At 43.7% G+C, this 19,784-nt stretch overlaps 1 protein-coding gene across 1 annotated transcript; it reads left to right on the top strand.

Moving 5' to 3' along the window:
* Positions 1 to 11,067: 11,067 nt before the first annotated feature.
* Positions 11,068 to 13,641, top strand: foxl1 (forkhead box L1). Its single transcript, XM_064928953.1, has one exon. The coding sequence runs from the start codon at positions 11,197 to 11,199 to the stop codon at positions 12,427 to 12,429; it is 1,233 nt and encodes a 410-aa protein (XP_064785025.1). The 5' UTR covers positions 11,068 to 11,196; the 3' UTR covers positions 12,430 to 13,641.
* The last annotated feature ends 6,143 nt before the right edge of the window (positions 13,642 to 19,784 follow it).

Genomic DNA, 19,784 nt, shown 5'->3' with positions numbered 1-19,784 from the left:
CAGCGTAGTGTGTTACTAATGGTTTTCTTTGAGATTTTGGTCCCAGCTCTCTTCAGGTCATTGACCAGGTCCTGCCGTGTAGTTCTGGGCTGATCCCTCACCTTCCTCATGATCATTGATGCCCCACAAGGTGAGATCTTGCATGGAGCCCCAGACCAAGGGTGATTTTTCTAATAATTGCGCCAACAATTGTTGCCTTCTCACCAAGCTGCTTGCCTATTGTCCTGTAGCCCATCCCAGCCTTGTGCAGGTCTACAATTTTACCCCTAATGTCCTTACACAGCACTCTGGTCTTGGCCATTGTGGAGAAGTTGGAGTATGTTTGATTGAGTGTGTGAACAGGTGTCTTTTATGCAGGTAACGAGTTCAAACAGGTGCAGTTAATACAGGTAATGAGTGGAGAACAGGATGGCTTCTTAAAGAAAAACTAACTGGTTTGTGAGAGCTGGAATTCTTACTGGTTGGTAGGTGATCAAATACTTATGTCATGCAATAAAGTGCAAATGAATTGCTTAAAAATCATACAATGTGATTTTCTGGATTTTTGTTTTAGATTCCGTCTCTCACGGTTGAAGTGTACCTATGATAAAAATTACAGACCTCTACATGCTTTGTAAGTAGGAAAACCTGCAAAATCGGCAGTGTATCAAATACTTGTTCTCCCCACTGTATCTGGCATTACTCATCTCATATGTATCTGCTGTTGTCACGACCTGACCTGAGAGATCCTTATTTATTCTCTATGTTTGGTTAGGTCAGGGTGTGACTCGGGTGGGAGAATCTGTTTCTATTTCTTTATTGTTTTTGCCTAGTGTGGTTCCCAATCAGAGGCAGCTGTCTATCGTTGTCTCTGATTGGGGTTCATATACAGTGCCTTGCGAAAGTATTCGGCCCCCTTGAACTTTGCGACCTTTTGCCACATTTCAGGCTTCAAACATAAAGATATAAAACTGTGTTTTTTTGTGAAGAATCAACAACAAGTGGGACACAATCATGAAGTGAAACGACATTTATTGGATATTTCAAACTGTTTTAACAAATCAAAAACTGAAAAATTGGGCGTGCAAAATTATTCAGCCCCCTTAAGTTAATACTTTGTAGCGCCACCTTTTGCTGCGATTACAGCTGTAAGTCGCTTGGGGTATGTCTCTATCAGTTTTGCACATCGAGAGACTGACATTTATTCCCATTCCTCCTTGCAAAACAGCTTGAACTCAGTGAGGTTGGATGGAGAGCATTTGTGAACAGCAGTTTTCAGTTCTTTCCACAGATTCTCGATTGGATTCAGGTCTGGACTTTGACTTGGCCATTCTAACACCTGGATATGTTTATTTTTGAACCATTCCAGTGTAGATTTTGCTTTATGTTTTGGATCATTGTCTTGTTGGAAGACAAATCTCCGTCCTAGTCTCAGGTCTTTTGCAGACTCCATCATTCTTCCCGAATGGTCCTGTATTTGGCTCCATCCATCTTCCCATCAATTTTAACCATCTTCCCTGTCCCTGCTGAAGAAAAGCAGGCCCAAACCATGATGCTGCCACCACCATGTTTGACAGTGGGGATGGTGTGGTCAGGGTGATGAGCTGTGTTGCTTTTACGCCAAACATAACGTTTTGCATTGTTGCCAAAAAGTTCAATTTTGGTTTCATCTGACCAGAGCACCTTCTTCCACATGTTTGGTGTGTCTCCCAGGTGGCTTGTGGCAAACTTTAAACGACACTTTTTATGGATATCTTTAAGAAATGGCTTTCTTCTTGCCACTCTTTCATAAAGGCCAGATTTGTGCAATATACGACTGATTGTTGTCCTATGGACAGAGTCTCCCACCTCAGCTGTAGATCTCTGCAGTTCATCCAGAGTGATCATGGGCCTCTTGGCTGCATCTCTGATCAGTCTTCTCCTTGTATGAGCTGAAAGTTTAGAGGGACGGCCAGGTCTTGGTAGATTTGCAGTGGTCTGATACTCCTTCCATTTCAATATTATCGCTTGCACAGTACTCCTTGGGATGTTTAAAGCTTGGGAAATCTTTTTGTATCCAAATCCGACTTTAAACTTCTTCACAACAGTATCTCGGACCTGCCTGGTGTGTTCCTTGTTCTTCATGATGCTCTCTGCGCTTTTAACGGACCTCTGAGACTATCACAGTGCAGGTGCATTTATACGGAGACTTGATTACACACAGGTGGATTGTATTTATCATCATTGGTCATTTAGGTCAACATTGGATCATTCAGAGATCCTCACTGAACTTCTGGAGAGAGTTTGCTGCACTGAAAGTAAAGGGGTGGAATAATTTTGCACGCCCAATTTTTCAGTTTTTGATTTGTTAAAAAAGTTTGAAATATCCAATAAATGTCGTTCCACTTCATGATTTTGTCCCATTTGTTGTTGATTCTTCACACAAAAATACAGTTTTATATCTTTATGTTTGAAGCCTGAAATGTGGCAAAAGGTCGCAAAGTTCAAGGGGGCCGAATACTTTCGCAAGGCACTGTATTAGTTGTCATTTTACGTTTGGGTTTTGTGGGGGGGTGTTTTCCGCTTAGTATCTGTGCCTGACGGAACTGTTCGCCTTCGTTTTTGTATTCATTATTTTTGTTTGAGTGATTCTTGACATTAAAGATCATGAACACTTTCCACGCTGCACTTTGGTCCACTCTTCCTTCAAACGAGAGCCGTTACAGCTGTATTCAATTCTATATTCTTCTACGGTATCTTAGTCACTTAATAATGTTTACATATCCTGCATTATTCATCTCATATGTTTATACTGTATGCTATACCCTCCTACAGTATTTTAGTCACTTAATAATGTTTACATATCTGGCATTACTCATCTCATATGTAAACAAAAAAAGAGAAGTCCCTTTTTCTGGACCCTGTCTTTCAAAGATAATTCATAAAAATCAAAATAACTTCATACAGTAGATCTTCATTGTAAAGGCTTTTAACACTGTTTCCCATACCTGTTCAATGAACCATGAACAATTAATTAACATGCACCTGTGGAATGGTCATTAAGACACTAACAGCTTACAGACGGTAGGCGATTAAGGTCAGAGTTATGAAAACTTAGGACACTAAACAGGCCTTTCTACTGGCTCTGAAAAAACCCAAAAGAAAGATTCCCAGGGTCCCTGCTCATCTGCGTGAACGTACCTTAGTCCCCACGTGCCTTAGGCATATCGCGGAGACTATTCAGGGAAGTCAGGAACCAATACACGCAGTCAGTCAGGAAAGCCAAGGCCAGCTTCTTCAGGCAGAAATTTGCATCCTGTAGCTCTAACTCCAAAACGTTCTGGGACACTGTAAAGTCCATGGAGAACAAGAGCACCTCCTCCCAGCTGCCCACTGCACTGAGGCTAGGTAACACGATCACCACCAATAAATCCATGATTATCGACAACTTCAACAAGCATTTCTCAACGGCTGGCCATGCCTTCCTCCTGGCTACTCCAACCTCGGCCAACAGCTCCGCCCCCCCGTAGCTACTCGCCCAAGCCTCTCCAGGTTCTCCTTTACCCAAATCCAGATAGCAGATGTTCTGAAAGAGCTGCAAAACCTGGACCCGTACAAATCTGCCGGGCTTGACAATCTGGACCCTCTATTTCTGAAACTATCCGCCGCAATTGTCGCAACCCCTATTACCAGCCTGTTCAACCTCTTTCATATCGTCTGAGATCCCCAAGGATTGAAAAACTGCAGCAGTCATCCCCCTCTTCAAAGGGGGAGACACCCTGGACCCAAACTGTTACAGACCTATATCCATCCTGCCCTGCCTATCTAAGGTCTTCGAAAGCCAAGTCAACAAACAGGTCACTGACCATCTCGAATCCCACCGTACCTTCTCCGCTGTGCAATCTGGTTTCCGAGCCGGTCACGGGTGCACCTCAGCCACGCTCAAGGTCCTAAATGATATCTTAACCGCCATCGATAAAAGACAGTACTGTACAGCTGTCTTCATCGACCTGGCCAAGGCTTTCGACTCTGTCAATCAACATATTCTTATCGGCAGACTCAGTAGCCTCGGTTTTTCTAATGATTGCCTTGCCTGGTTCACCAACTACTTTGCAGACAGAGTTCAGTGTGTCAAATCGGAGGGCATGTTGTCTGGTCCTCTGGCAGTCTCTATGGAGGTGCCTCAGGGTTCAATTCTCGGGCCGACTCTTTTCTCTGTATATATCAATGATGTTGCTCTTGCTGCGGGCGATTCCCTGATCCACCTCTAAGTAAGCGACACCATTCTGTATACTTCCGGCCCTTCCTTGGACACTGTACTATCTAACCTCCAAATGAGCTTCAACGCCATACAACACTCCTTCCGTGGCCTCCAACTGCTCTTAAACGCTAGTAAAACCAAATGCATGCTTTTCAACCGTTCGCTGCCTGCACCCACACGCCCAACTCGCATCACCACCCTGGATGGTTCCGACCTAGAATATGTGGACATCTATACGTACCTAGGAGTCTGGCTAGACTGCAAATTCTCCTTCCAGACTCATATCAAACATCTCCAATCTAAAATCAAATCTAGAGTATGCTTTCTATTCCGCAACAAAGCCTCCTTCACTCACGCTGCCAAACTTACCCTAGTAAAACTGACTATCCTACCAATCATCGACTTCGGTGATGTCATCTACAAAATAGCTTCCAATACTCTACTCAGCAAACTGGATGCAGTTTATCACAGTGCCATCTTGTCAGGATTTGGCCAGGGTTGTTCCGGTTTTTGGTCACTAGATGCCCCCATTGTGCTTTTTGACCTTTTGCTTTCCCTTGATCCCATTATTATTTGCACCTGTGCCTCGTTTCCCCTGATTGTATTTAAACCCTTAGTTTCCCTCAGTTCTTTGCTCTGTGTTTGTATGTTAGCACCCAGCCCTAGTATTCTGTGAACTCTTGTTGATCCCGGTGGACGCTCTTGTGGAATTCTGTTTTTTGTTCTTGTTTATTTATTTTTGAGTATCTTTTGAGGCTTTTTATGCTATACCTACCACCTTGTGGATTTACCTTTTGTCTTGGAGGATTACCTTGTGGATTACCTTGTTCTTGTGGAATTCCTTTTGAGGTTGTGGAGTTACATGTTTTCCTGAAGGACTTCACTTTTTACTTTATTAAATACACCGTCTCAAGTACTGCTGTGTCTGCCTCATCTTCTGGGTTCTGCCGACTATTCGTGGCTCAGTTGGTTAAGTGACTGTTTCTCACTCCGGAGACCCGGGTTCGTAACCGGGTCCTGACACATCTGTTTTGTTACTAAAGCACCTTATACCACCCACCACTGCGACCTGTATGCTCGAGTCGGCTGGCCCTCGCTACATATTCGTCGCCAGACCCACTGGCTCCAGGTCATCTACAAGTCCATGCTAGGTAAAGCTCCGCCTTATCTCAGTTCACTGGTCACGATGGCAACACCCACCCGTAGCACTCGCTCCAGCAGGTGTATCTCACTGATCATCCCTGAAGCCAACACCTCATTTGGCCGCCTTTCGTTCCAGTTCTCTGCTGCCTGTGACTGGAACGAATTGCAAAAATCGCTAAAGTTGGAGACTTTTATCTCCTTCACCAACTTCAAACATCTGCTATCTAAGCAGCTAATTGATCGCTGCAGCTGTACATAGTCTATTGGTAAATAGCCCACCCAATTTACCTACCTCATCTCCATACTGTTTATATGTATTTACTTTTATGCTCTTTTGCACACCAGTATCTCTACCTGTACATGACCATCTGATCATTTATCACTCCAGTGTTAATCTGCAAAATTGTAATTATTCACCTACCTCCTCATGCCTTTTGCACACAATGTATATAGACTCTTTTTTTTCTTTTTTTCTACAGTGTTATTGACTTGTTAATTGTTTACTCCATGTGTAACTCGGTGTTGTCTGTTCACACTGCTATGCTTTATCTTGGCCAGGTCGCAGTTGTAAATGAGAACTTGTTCTCAACTAGCCTCCCTGGTTAAATAAAGGTGAAATAAAAAAACATAAAAAAATGGCCAGGGCAATAATTTGCAATGTCTGTACTGTGAGACGCTTAAGACGGCGCCAAAGGGAGACAGGATGAACAGCTGATTATCCTCACAGTGGCAGACCACGTGTAACAACACCTGCACAGGATCGGTACATCCGAACATCACACCTGCGGGACAGGTACAGGATGGCAACAACAACCGCCCGAGTTACACCAGGAACGCACAATCCCTCCATCAGTGTTCAGACTGTCCACAATAGGCTGAGAGAGGCTGGACTGAGGGCTTGTAGGTCTGTTGTAAGGCAGGTCCTCACCAGACATCACCGGCAACAACGTAGCCTTCGGGCACAAAACCACTGTTGCTGACAGGACTGGAAAAAAGTGCTCTTCACTGACGAGTCCCGGTTTTGTCTCAACAGGGGTGATGGTCAGATTCGCATTTATCATCAAAGGAATGAGCGTTACACAGAGGCCTGTACTCTGCAGCGGGATCGATTTGGAGGTGGCGGGTGATTGTGCGTGATTTCCTGCAAGACAGGAATGCCAGTGTTCTGCCATGGCCAGCAAAGAGCCTGGATATCAATCCCATTGAGCAATTATGGGACCTGTTGGATTGTAGGGTGAGGGTGAGGGCAATTCCCCCCAGAAATGTCTGGGAACTTGCAGGTGCCTTGGTGGAAGAGTGGGGTAACATAGCAAGAACTGGCAAATCGCCTCCCGGGTGGAGCAGTGGTCTAAGGCACTGCATCTGGGTTCGAGCCCAGGCTCTGTCGCAGCTGGCCTTGACCGGTAGGTCCATGGGGCGGTGCACAAATAGCCCAGCGACATCCGGGTTAGGTAGGGTTTGGCCGGCAGGGATATCCTTGTCTCATCGCACACTAGTGGCGGGGCGGGCGCAGTGCATGCTGACCAGGTCGCCAGGTGCACTGTGTTTCCTCTGACACATTGGTGCGGCTGGCTGCCAGGTTTGATGTGCATTGTGTCAAGAAGCAGTGCGGCTAGGTTGTGTTGTGTTTCGGAGGTTGCATGTCTCTCGACCTTCGCCTCTGTCGAGTCCGTACTGGAGTTGCAGTGATGAGACAAGACTGAAACTACTACCAATTGAATACCACGAAATTGGTGAGAAAAAAGGGGGTAAATTAATATTTAAAAAAAGGAACTGGCAAATCTGGTGCAGTCCATGCGGAGGAGGTGCACTGCAGTACTTAATGCAGTTGGTGGCCACACCAGATACTGACTGTTACTTTTGACCCCCCCTTTGTTCAGGGACACATTATTCCATTTATGTTAGTCACATGACTTTGGAACTTGTTCAGTTTATGTCTCAGTTGTTGAATCTTGTTATGTTCATGCAAATATTTACACGTTAAGTTTGCTGAAAATAAATGCAGTTGACCGTTTCTTTTTCTGCTCAGTTTACAATGAGTTACTTTAACCATACCACATTCAAAACATTTCCCAGAACTTGCTGTCGTTATTTTGCAACTTTGATTTGAAAAGTCTTCGTTTTTGGTTGTTTATAAGCCCAGTATGAGTAGAGGTGGTAGGTCACTTGGTTGGGTCAACAGGAAGTATTGTTAAAGAGATGGTTTACATTGAAATACAGATAGAGATGTAAACGTCCCAGAGTTAATGATCCAAGGTCAAGGTTTTGTATTTCACCACCTGATGTTAGACTTCAAGACACCAGGCTTAAATCATGCCATCTCTCTCTCTCTCTATCCATCTCTCTCTATTCTGCAGGTATGTTTTGATGTGAGAGAGGATGTCAACCTCCAGTCCCGTCATTGCCACCTCACCCACTCTTAAGATAACCTTCCGGCCAACTGGGCAGTGGCGACCGGTCATTCAGTGCAGATGGGGCTCTTTATCGAAAAAATAAATAATAATAATAATGTAAAAGTATATATTATATATTTTTTGCCTGTTTTGCATGTTATTTTGGCATTAATATGTGTCATATCAGTTTACAAACATTGTACAAAAAACAAAATCATTGCATTAATAAAGATTTATACAAACATGGTCTCTTTTTTGCTTTCTTGAGTAATACAGCTCCAAAATGCAGGTGTTTCAGCCTAGCTCAGGGCTTTCTGTGGTGGTGGGGCAGGCAGCGGAAAATACGGAGTGTAGGGGTTGGTAATGTTCTCTAGTTGCGCAGTCATTGGCTCAGTGTTCTGTCACTCATGGGGACACTACATCTACGGGGAGAGCTGAAAAATTCAAGCTGCCAAAGAGTTACATAATAAGGAACCATCCAAGAAGGCTCAAGGTCATTGGCCACAGATAAAATGACGTCAAATCATGTTACGTCTACCGTACCTTTGATATTAGCTAGCAAAATTGCAGTCATCATCATGAATCTACTGGCAAATCCTTTTCAATCTTTGTCATATGAAGTGAATTATAACGAGAAATTGGACATAAACTTTACACAACAAGTTGGAAATCGCAAATTCAACAATGAGTGGTTTGGAAGGAATCAGTGGCTAAATGCAAGCACTGCAAAGCAATCACTAGCGTGCTATTCAGAGGAGTGGGTGTGTGTTCCAAGTATGTGCTTAAGCGTCTCCTTTCCTAGCTAGCTGGCTAATGTTAGCTATTCAGATAGCTTGCTAAATAGCGAATTTCGTAAATTAACTTCATGACTAAAAAATATGCATAATCGTTGGTCTTTACATTAACTAACATAATCCTCTCAACTGTACGTTTTTTTTGCATCATTCATTATGATGCTATAATTACTTAAAGCCTACTACTTGTAATTAATTGACTTGATTCTTTTCATTGTAATGGGAGCTCGCACAAGCATTTCGCTGCACCTTTTATATCTGCTGTAAACTGTATGTAACATACATTTTAGACGAGTAAAAATACAATATCATCTCTGAGCTCCGACTTCTCCCACATGCTGAACTCTGACATCACATACTAGGGAAATAACCTAGATAACAGCATTTTCTGCAGTTAAATGTCACAAAATAATATTTATTTAAAAACAACTATTCATATGTTTTTTTGAATACTTTAATTTGTGTATGAGCATTAAAATCTGTATTTTTAGTTTATGGTTGACGCAGCTTTTTTGCCAAAAGCGCCATACTTTAACAAAGCCAAGGACTCTCCTTATAATCCTACAGATGGCAGTTGTGCAATAACAGTGTTAGTTATTTTAAGAATTTTATGGTTGAGAATTTTTGAAAGTGAGAAACTGTTCGCAAGTATGTCCATACCGAGTTCAAAGCAGGTGAATGCACACAAGTCTTTGCCCCCCGTTTACAGGTAGTATTTTCTGAGTTTCCCACGTATTATGAACGCAGCATATGAGCTGCATGTGCATCCGTTTAATGTGCATGGACCAGAGCAATACCAACAAATAATCATAACATATAGGCTATAAATGATGTTGTTCTTCTCAACCATCTTTGTGCTGCAGCATGCAGCAAGACTGCAAAATAATATGACAGAACCATAAAAAAAAACATATCGTCAGTGTGTGAACTATTTTCAAATATTCAGAGGATAGCAAAAAATCCACAATTCTCGTTCTTGCCTTTAGATGTCGCAAAATGTATATTTTTTTATTCCCGAAAAGCAAGCCTACTGTCTTTAACCAAAACTGCAATCCGTGTATGCTTGTCAGGGTTGCTCTGAACCAATTTGGGGCATTTCAGTGATAAAATAATTAGATAGTATTTAATACTTTCTCCAATGCAATTTAAACACTGTATGTCAATGCAATATTGATATCATTCAAGGGGGACCTATATATCCTATTTCTCTATCAAATTAAACGTTTTAATTTCTCAATCTTCATTACCCCCAGGTGTTACTGGTTATACAATGACTTTCTAATGGCCACTAACCGAACCCCCAAAAATGTGTAGGCCAAGTTTATGATGTCCACAAAACAATGATCAAAAAATAGCTTACATTAAAATAGACTATAGCCTGAGCTCATTGACCGCATAATTTCCCTTTTTGCATTCACCCACATATATTATATTTAAAATGTAAATGTAAAATATGTCACTCTGATAGCGGGCTATATTTCTATATATTTTATTTTAGGCCAATGAACGGAATGGTCTGCAACAGCACCCTACAACATCAGATGAATGTGTGGTCTAAGTACTTGAGGGATACATATAGGCTGCTTTTGGCCATGTTGGCTTATTTCTTAATGAATCATAGTTTGTGAGGAGAGGAAAAAAGACAAACTCAAAAAAAAATCCAGAGTTTATATATGCTGAAACCTCCAAACTCGTAATGTAAGCACCGGCCAGCTGTGTGCACTTGTAAAGTTGTTATAATCCTCCTCCGTCTTATAAACAGGAAAATACATAATATAAAGCATCATGCACGCATCCACAAATAATACTGTTTACCTTCACGTCCTGCCAAATTGCCCTTTTATGGCAGTGGGTGGCTTTCTCACTCATCTCTTGATAAAACCGTTAAAACACTGTTCATTTTTTTCAAGCAGTATAGCAGAGGGTTATGCTGTATTATAAAACAATTACCTAAAGTATATTTTTATGTATGGCTATAAATTAAATAAAAGCTGTGCCTATTTACACCATGCAGGTTTGGGGATTAAATGTGTAAATTATAGGCTATACCTTCTGTCTTTTTGTATTGCTAATGTAGGGGGGTCTGTCACAACTTGAGTTAAAAGACAATTGTTTAAGTTATTTTTCTTTTATACTCTTTGTTTTCATTTCAAGTAACCCACAGCAACGTCCAGAAAGAACTCGACCGTTTGCTTGTTCTCTCTGTGTGAGCAACTTTGAGCGTCAAGGGTGGACGTGATATTTCAAACATCAGATCAGTGCGTTTATGTATTGGGTGCCCGGAAATTTTTCCAAATAAACACAGCTTGATTCAACTTGGGTGGGCAGACTTATCAACAGACTAATTCTATAAACAAATGAGGGAATAACCAAGCACACCATTGGCTGGTACGCAGGGAACACGCGGGGAGAGAGCCGCTTTCGGCAATGAACTTTTTAATTAATGTGGGTGGGCTGAAAACACAACGAGTGTTTATGATCGAACATTTATTTTCCAGTGCAAAGTCAACATAAAACAGCAAACGTACAACAATTATTTAACATTTCTAGACTCATGAGGCAGGGACGCAGCGTGAGCCCGTCATTCCAAGAGCAGCACTCTCTACGGGCTAAAGTTTCCTTGGGAAGGAAATAGCGCTCCAGCGTCATGAGTCTGTACCACAGCAGAGTGCCGCAGCTTGGAGTGCCACCCTCCGCGCTCAATCTCTCCAATTCCTCCTTGATTTACTTATATGGAGGCGACGGCGGTACCATTCTTCCCGCTTTGGGTTTCGTCCCGAATCGGCAGGAACCTCCGCAAAAACCTCCGTACAGCTACATTGCACTTATCGCAATGGCTATAAAGGGCGCGCCAGAGAAGCGCGCGACGCTGAGCGGCATTTACCAGTTTATCATGGACCACTTCCCTTTTTACCATGACAACAAGCAGGGCTGGCAGAACTCAATCCGTCACAACCTCTCTCTAAATGACTGTTTCATCAAGGTACCGAGAGAGAAGGGCCGGCCCGGTAAAGGCAGCTACTGGACTTTGGACACCAAGTGTCTGGACATGTTCGACCACGGAAACTATAGACGGAGGAAGAGAAAACTAAAGGGTCAAGAGACCGCAGAGTCCAAAACTACTCACAAGAGGAACAGGGGTCCGGTCTCCTCGAACCCGACAGGGTCTAAACTTCCAGCTGATGCTTACCTGAGGAGGATAGATAGGCCAATGTCAGCGGGAGAGAGGGCTGTGGTGGGCACAGAGATGGAACAACAGCATAGATGTTATGAGAAATGTTCAGATTTAAAATATGTTCTTGGTGAGTTCAACAATGTTGGGATGCAGCAAAGTGGGTCTGGCCGTGGCCCAAAATTAAATCTGCACAATGGAATCCAAATTGAATCCACGCAGGACATGTACGGCAGTCAATCCACTGACGCGCGCCTCGGTCCAAGGTGCATACCAGTTCAGGACCACAGGGTCTGGTTGGACGCAGCGCATCTTTCTGGAGCGTCTTCCCTCCAGGAGGTTGAACCAGACAGCAGCATACTAGCGTTTGATGGGAGGGAGAACGGGTCTCCTGTCCTGTCCGGTTGCGCGGTGAACTTGAACTCATCTATTCTGTGCAGAACAAAGGACATTATACCCACCGTCCCAAGCAGAGAAACGGACAAATCAAAATGTTTTAGCATAGACAGTATCTTATCAAAAAAGGGAAACCAAATGCACAAAAGCAGCATTGGTGTAACAACACAGACGGGCTTGGACCCCCAAAGTCACACATTCAATTCATCTGTTATCTTGGGTGCACGCACGCACCAGCTGTACCAGATGGAATTTCCTCTTTGCTCTTACTTATCATTCACCTGCCCTGAGAAAGTTCTACATTTCAAATAGGCAAAGTGATATACAAACGAGAGGTGAAATGATAAAATGGGAACATCTAAATATATTACGCACGAGTGTCACCATTTTCGTGCAGTGGGAAGAGAGAATATGATATTAATAATTTGACTTCTACAACCATCTGATCAAGAGCCTATCAGCACTATAACGATGAACCAATTATGATTACATTTATGATTATGATTATGATTATTAGGCTACCTTCACTTCCCATGAGCTGGTGCGCGTAAAATACCTTTGCATTTGACGAAAAGCCCTCATGAGTATACGGATGTTGTTTTAGTAAATGTAAATGTTTATTATAATGAGGGTTTTATATGTAGTAGCTCTGAGCTTGTCATCGGAGTGCCTGCCATTTCACTGTTGTGTGAGTTATATTCTGTGCTGATCCTCCGGTGTTACATTTCAATGTTAAAGTGGTAGCATTATGGCATCTGAAAATATATATAATTTTACAAAGTTTTCTTTTTCCATCTTGAATGTAAAAACAAACCGTAATAAACTAAAAGAATACATTGCACATCAGCTTGATTTAATTCTATGAAAATTGACAAAAGTAAATTGAGGACATTGCAGTGTAACTAACACATTCAATCTTTGCCTATAAAATGTAAAAATCATTACATTTGGTGATGCATTCTTCAGTATAGCCCTGCAGCCAGTCTTCAATGCTCTCCCTCATACAGACTTACTGAGTTTATTTTATTTTTACAGGGACAGTCTCACATTAATCAACGTTTCAGTAAATGTTCCGGTTTTAGCCAGCCGGCTAATTTTCAACCGCAGTCCCTGGGCAGGTTATTAGCCTAAATTATGAAGGGAAGAGTTAAACTTGTTCATGACCCACAGTAAGTAGGCCTATTGCATCAGAATTAGAGCTATGAGCACCAGTAAACATACATTTGTTTACCAGTTGATCAAATTTCCCATTGCAAAAAGTGCTGTTAACACAAATACTGTATCAACCAGAGCATTGCCATCTGTTTCCTTGAGGTCACTATGTGATTTACAGTGAATGAAAGTTGTTATGGTATTGAACTGTAAAGTTGCATACTGTATACAGTCGCATAAATAAGCAGTGGGTTTGTGGGGTTTTGTTATGACACCTGCATGAAATCAGAGCGTTATTGACAACATAATCATGAAAACTCTTAGCCCAAACTCCCACTTCTAAATATAGCTTAAATTTATACTCCTCTGAAACCCTCACTGCAGACCTTGAGAGTGCAAATCAGGAATGCCTGTGGAAATAAATAAACTTCCCCACATTTGAGGAGAGGAACTCACAATCACAAGCATTTCCTGTGTATAGGATTCTTTTGGTCAGATGTGTAAATAAAACGTCATGCTGAAAACCTTTTGAGGAGAAAAAGAGGTTCCATTCCTTAGCCTGCTGAGCTCACAGTCATCAGCACATTTAGTCTTCAACTCTATTGACAGATTCTGTAGCACTTTCTGTAAGATACTGTGGCTCTGCTAAACTGAGGATCCTCAACAAACAAGAACTAAGCATCTGAAACAACATCTTTTGTTTATCAGAATTTCTTCAAATTAATCTGATGCACCAAAGTGGTTGTTTTTTCCCCAAATTTCATGCATTTAATTAAAATATGAAGAATATCCATCTCAATGTTATTCTGATTGAATTATTGTGACAAATTCAGATTTTTTTCTCTCTATAATTGTCTTGACCAATCAGACCAGCTAAGAAAAAGATCTGATGTGAAAACATCTGATGTGATTGGTCCAGAAGACGAATCAGTAGAAAAAAAGATCAGAATTGGACTGCCTGTCTAAATGCAACCTAAGTAAATGACTGAAAACTAAGTTCAGTTCACATTTAAACACACTTCTACTGGTCTGATATACCACTCCCTAACATCATGACTATTGAGACTTATGATGTCAGCATACATTCTAAGTAATTTCTAGTCTCTCTCAACCAACAACTAACTGTAAAGTTAGTTAATAATTGGAGAGAGTAATGATCTCCAGACACAACCACAACAGGATGGCTGAATGTTCTAGTGCCACCCAGTGGTTCAACTGTTCTGCTCTCTGATCTCTATTTCTAAGGCATAACACACAAATAAAAGATGAATAAGAGTCTGTTGAACCTTCTAAGTGTTTGAATTGAAAAATGATCCTAATTTGGACTTCAGACCCAAGAGGCAGTCCTCTCATTCTTATTTATTTTAATGGGAAACAAATCTGAAATCTCTCTGAATGAGGTACATTTTCTTCTTTAATATATTACCCATCGACACACTAATAACAACCAGATCAATTGCAATAGTGCACCATTTTAGACTGAAACACTGATGTGTTTTGATGTATTTTTTATTTTTTAGACCTAAAGTGTAGGTATTCAAGTCAGTTCACTGAATGGTTTGGATTTAGTAACCTTTAAAATCGCCGGTTGGCTTCTCTTTCCTCTAACTAACCAACAGTCAGACCACCTATGAGGAATATACTCCATGATATCATTCAGGGGAACAAGACTGCAGTAGTAAAATGGAGGGCTGACAGGGAAGATATATAGGTGGATGAGATGATTTCTAGGGACGAATGGTGTTGTAGTGAGGCATGTATATTATATAGTGTAGGGTTTACTGTGTGGCTCATACTCACAGCTCTCTGAATCAAAGTTGAGTCTGCCCACCATAATTCATTTTTGACTGAGTTGGCCAGGCTTAATGAATCAGTGTGGGGTCAAATAGAGTGAGAGAAATGGAGCAAGTCTTGGAAAGTGTCATCACTCTCATTTCATGTGGAATCAGTCCTTCATTCTGCACTAAATCATGCAATTTAATACTGCAAGCTTCAAAAGGGGTTTAATCTACATGTTTATTATATTTTTTCACTATCTACATAAACCAACTACACTTGTCCAAATACACACTCAGCACAAGGGGAGGGCAGGGCCGTGATGAAGATTGATGGGCTCTCTGCAAGGAACATTAGCTGCTAATCAAGTTATGTTGCCTGGCACAAAACTTTATACATAATTATCCACCTCAGATATCCACCAGGCATATGCATGCCGCTGACATTGTTTACAGTACACACACACACACACACACACACACACACACACACACACACACACACACACACACACACACACACACACACACACACACACACACACACACACACACACACACACACACACACAAAAACACACAAACACTCACTCACTCACTCACTCACTCACTCACTCACTCACTCACTCACTCACTCACACACACACACACACACACAAAATTCTGTTTTAAAAATGCTCTCAGATGACAGTTGTTTTTCCATCAAAACACAAGACAGCAATATCCAAAAGCATATAGACATAAATCCATTATAAAAAAGTATATACAAAATATTACCACATTAAAACCCACACAGTTGGACCTACATAGTAAATGGCATGATTACCTGAGTGGATCAAACCATGAAAATATTATTTTTAAGGGACCAACCAAACACGTTTCAAAAACAAACTTTTCAATATTGTTTTTTAGCTTTACAAATCATACACAAATAACCATAATTTGAAGAGGATTATAGGAATCAGCTGGCTTTGTCACCAGGCTGCCCGTTATGGGGCACACCTGTCACCATCATTATGGGCAATTGTGCATCTTCAGACTCACCTGTACTCCATCACCTCCCTGATTACCTTCCCTATATATGTCACTCCCTTTGGTTCCTTCCCCAGGCGTTATTGTTTCTGTTCTGTCAGTTCTGTGCGTTGTTTGTGTTTCTTATTCTTGTATTATGTTGTGTTTGTTTATTAACACTCACTCCCTGAACTTGCTTCCCGACTCTCAGCGCACATCGTTTCAATAATTGTCTGCTCCCCCGGTTGTTCCCTGTGCCTGCATTGATGTCGTTATTTTGTCCCCTGTCCAGACGCTGTTCCTGTCCTGTTTTATGTCCGATATTCATTAAATGTTCTCCCAGTACCTGCTTCTTGTCTCCAGTGTCGATCCTCACAAAATGCAGACACCAAAATTGGAAGCATCAGAGAGGCCTTGTTTTTTGTTGGTGATGTCGGGTCCGGGTGCCGTCACGGATGGAACCGGGGGTGCCTCAGTTAGCTGGTCAGGATTCCACGCCCTAGAAGGCTCGAGAGGTTTTTCTTGCCCCAATGGGCTCGGCAGGCGCCCACCCCACGTCATGTTTCAGCTGGCCATCAGGCTCCCATGCCTCAGCCGGTTCATCAGGCTTTCACACATCAACCGAATCGTCAGGCTCCCACACCTCAGCTTGTTCGCCAACCCCATGCCTCTGCCGGTTCGTCAGGGTTCTATGCTCCAGCTTTCTTGTCCAGCCGTCCCATCAGGCTCGCCCAGGTGGAATGCCAGGCGCAGCAGCGCTCATTGGACACACTTGAACTCCTTCCCATTGTTGATTGCCCGGTCTATAATCATCTGGTTCCCCTGGTTGTTCCGGGGGACCAGATGTCGTTATTTTGTTCCCTGTCCAGACACTGTTCCTGTCCATTTTTCATGTCCGTATTTCATTAAATGTTCTCCCTGTACCTGCTTCCTGTCTCCAGCGTCGATCCTCACAGTACCAACGTCCACAAAACAGTTTCAGTTATTGGGCTACTTTGGAATCTATGGCTCCACTTCTGCAGAATCTCTTCACCAAATAGTTACAGACATTTTAGAGGTACATCTCCACCCATCTCCCATTACTAGCCTACAAACTGTCACTAACCAACGCAAAATACTCAGGTATAATTTTAAAAAACTCATCCAAATCACATTTCATTTGTCACTTGCTTCACCACCTGGGGGATTGGCCTATCAGGAAGTTCAGGATCCAGTTGGTGTATGGTGTTAAATGCTGAGCTGTAATGATTGAACAGCATCCTTACATAGGTATTCCTCTTGTCCAGGTGGGTGAGGGGAGTGTGGAGTGCAAAATATATTGCGTCATCTGTGGATCTGTTGGGGCAGTATGCGGATTGGAGTGAGTCCAGGGTGACAGGGATGATGCAGTTGGTGTGATCCATGACCAGCCTTTCAAAGCATTTCATGGCTATAAATGTGAGCGCTACGGGTCAATAGTCACTGTCACTGAAATCTGGGAGGGGACTGTGGATCTGTCTCTGTATGTTTGTTAGTCACACGCAATACCTCAGATAGCACTGGCCTGATTTTTATGAAACTTGGGTGAATGAGGCGTCTTGTCATAGAGAGCCGGTATTTACAAAATTACACTTTTTGGCCCAAGGCAGGAGCTATAGTAATTAACTGCATCATTCGTGGGGGATGACATGTTTACTGTTGCTTTATTTAGCCAGGTTACCTTGGAAGTCTTGGGCACAGGGACTATGGTAGTCTGCTTGAAACAAGTTGGTATTACAGACTGGGTCAGGGATAGTGTCACGCCCTGGTCGTAATATATTGTGTTTGTCTTTATTTATTTGGTCAGGCCAGGGTGTGACATGGGTTTATTGTGGTGTGTTTTGTCTTGGGGTTTTGTTATTGGGTGTGTGGTTTATTGGGGGTATCTAGCATAGTCTATGGCTGTCTGGAGTGGTTCTCAATCAAAGGCAGGTGTTTATCGTTGTCTCTGATTGGGAACCATATTTAGGCAGCCATATTCTTTGAGTATTTCGTGGGTGAATGTTCTTGTCTCTGTGTTTGTGTTCAACAGATAGGCTGTATAGGTTTTCACGTTCGTTCTTTGTTTTGTTTGTTATTTCATGTCTAGTTCATTTCATTAAAGAACATGAATAACCACCACACTGCATTTTGGTCCGCTTCTCTTTCGACAGACGAGAACCGTTACAGAATCACCCACCACAACAGGACCAAGCGGCGTGGTAACAGGCAACAGCAACAGCAGGAGCAACAAAGAGAGGAATGGACATGGGAGGACGAATTGGACGGAGAAGGACCCTGGGCTCAGCCTGGAGAATATCGCCGCCCCAAAGAAGAACTGGAGGCGGTGAAAGCGGAGAGGCACCGGTATGAGGAGGCAGCACGGCGACGCGGATGAAAGCCCGAGAGTCAGCCCCAAAAATGTATTGGGGGGGGGGGAGCTCAGGGAGAGTGTGGCAGAGTCAGGAGTCAGACCTGAGCCAACTCTCCCTGTTTATCTTGAGGAGCCAAGGAGGAGACCAGAACCAGAGCCAGTGTTGGAGGTGAGCGAAGCAGGGACTGTGAAGGAGTCAATGGGGAAATTGGAGGAGAGAGAAATGAGGGAGTTGCTTTGTTGGTGTTTTAAGCATGGAATTCGCCCGACGGAGCGTGTCGGGGATTTGATGGCACCTGGGTCAGCGCTCCATACTCGTCCTGAGGTGCGTGTTATTCGGCTGGTGAAGATGGTGCCAGCCTCACGCACCAGGCCTCCTGTGCACCTCCCTAGCCTTGCACGTCCTGTGCCAGCACTGCACCTAAGATCTCCAGTACGCCTTCACGGTCTAGCCCATCCTGTGCCACCTCCACACACCAGCCCTCCGGTGGCAGCTCCCCGCACCAGGCTTCCTGTGCGTGTCCTTGGCCCAGTACCACCAGTGCCAGCACCACGCATCAGGCCTACAGTGCGCCTCGCCTCTCCAGCGCTGCTGGAGCCTTCCTCCTCTCCTGCGCTGCCGGAGTCTCCCGCCTGTTCAGTGCTGCCCGAGCCTTCCTCCTCTCCTGCGCTGCCGGAGTCTCCCGCCTGTTCAGCGCTGCCGGAGCCTTTCTCCTCTCCTGTGCTGCCGGAGTATCCCGCCTGTTCAGCGCTGCCGGAGCCTTTCTCCTCTCCTGCGCTGCCGGAGTCTCTTGTCTGTTTAGCGCAACCAGAGCTGTCAGTCTGCATGGAGCAGCCAGAGCTGCCAGTCTGCATGGAGCAGCCAGAGTTACCAGTCTGCATGGAGCAGCTAGAGCTGCCAGTCTGCATGGAGCAGCCAGAGCTGTCAGTCTGCATGGAGCAGATAGAGCTGTCAGTCTGCAAGGAGCCGCCAGAGCTGCCAGTCTGCAAGAAGCCGCCAGATCTGTCAGTCTGCATGGAGCAGCCAGAGCCGCCAGTCAGCATGGAGCAGCCAGAGCCGCCAGTCAGCATGGAGCAGTCAGATCCGTCAGTCTGCCAGGATCCGCCAGTCAGCCAGACTCTTCCAGATCCGCCAGTCAGCCAGACTCTTCCAGATCTGCCAGTCAGCCAGACTCTTCCAGATCTGCCAGTCAACCAGACTCTTCCAGATCCGCCAGTCAGCCAGACTCTTCCAGATCCGCCAGTCAGCCAGGATCTGCCAGAACCGCCAGCCAGCCAGGATCTGCCGGATCCAACTACCTGCCTGAGCTTCCTCTCAGTGCTGAGCTTCCTCTCAGTGCTGGGCTTCCTCTCAGTGC

Source organism: Oncorhynchus masou, chromosome 22 (assembly GCF_036934945.1).
Source record: "Oncorhynchus masou masou isolate Uvic2021 chromosome 22, UVic_Omas_1.1, whole genome shotgun sequence".
Lineage (NCBI taxonomy): Eukaryota > Metazoa > Chordata > Actinopteri > Salmoniformes > Salmonidae > Oncorhynchus > Oncorhynchus masou.
Note: the sequence above shows the minus strand (reverse complement) of the source record. Positions and strands in the feature narration are given on the sequence as shown.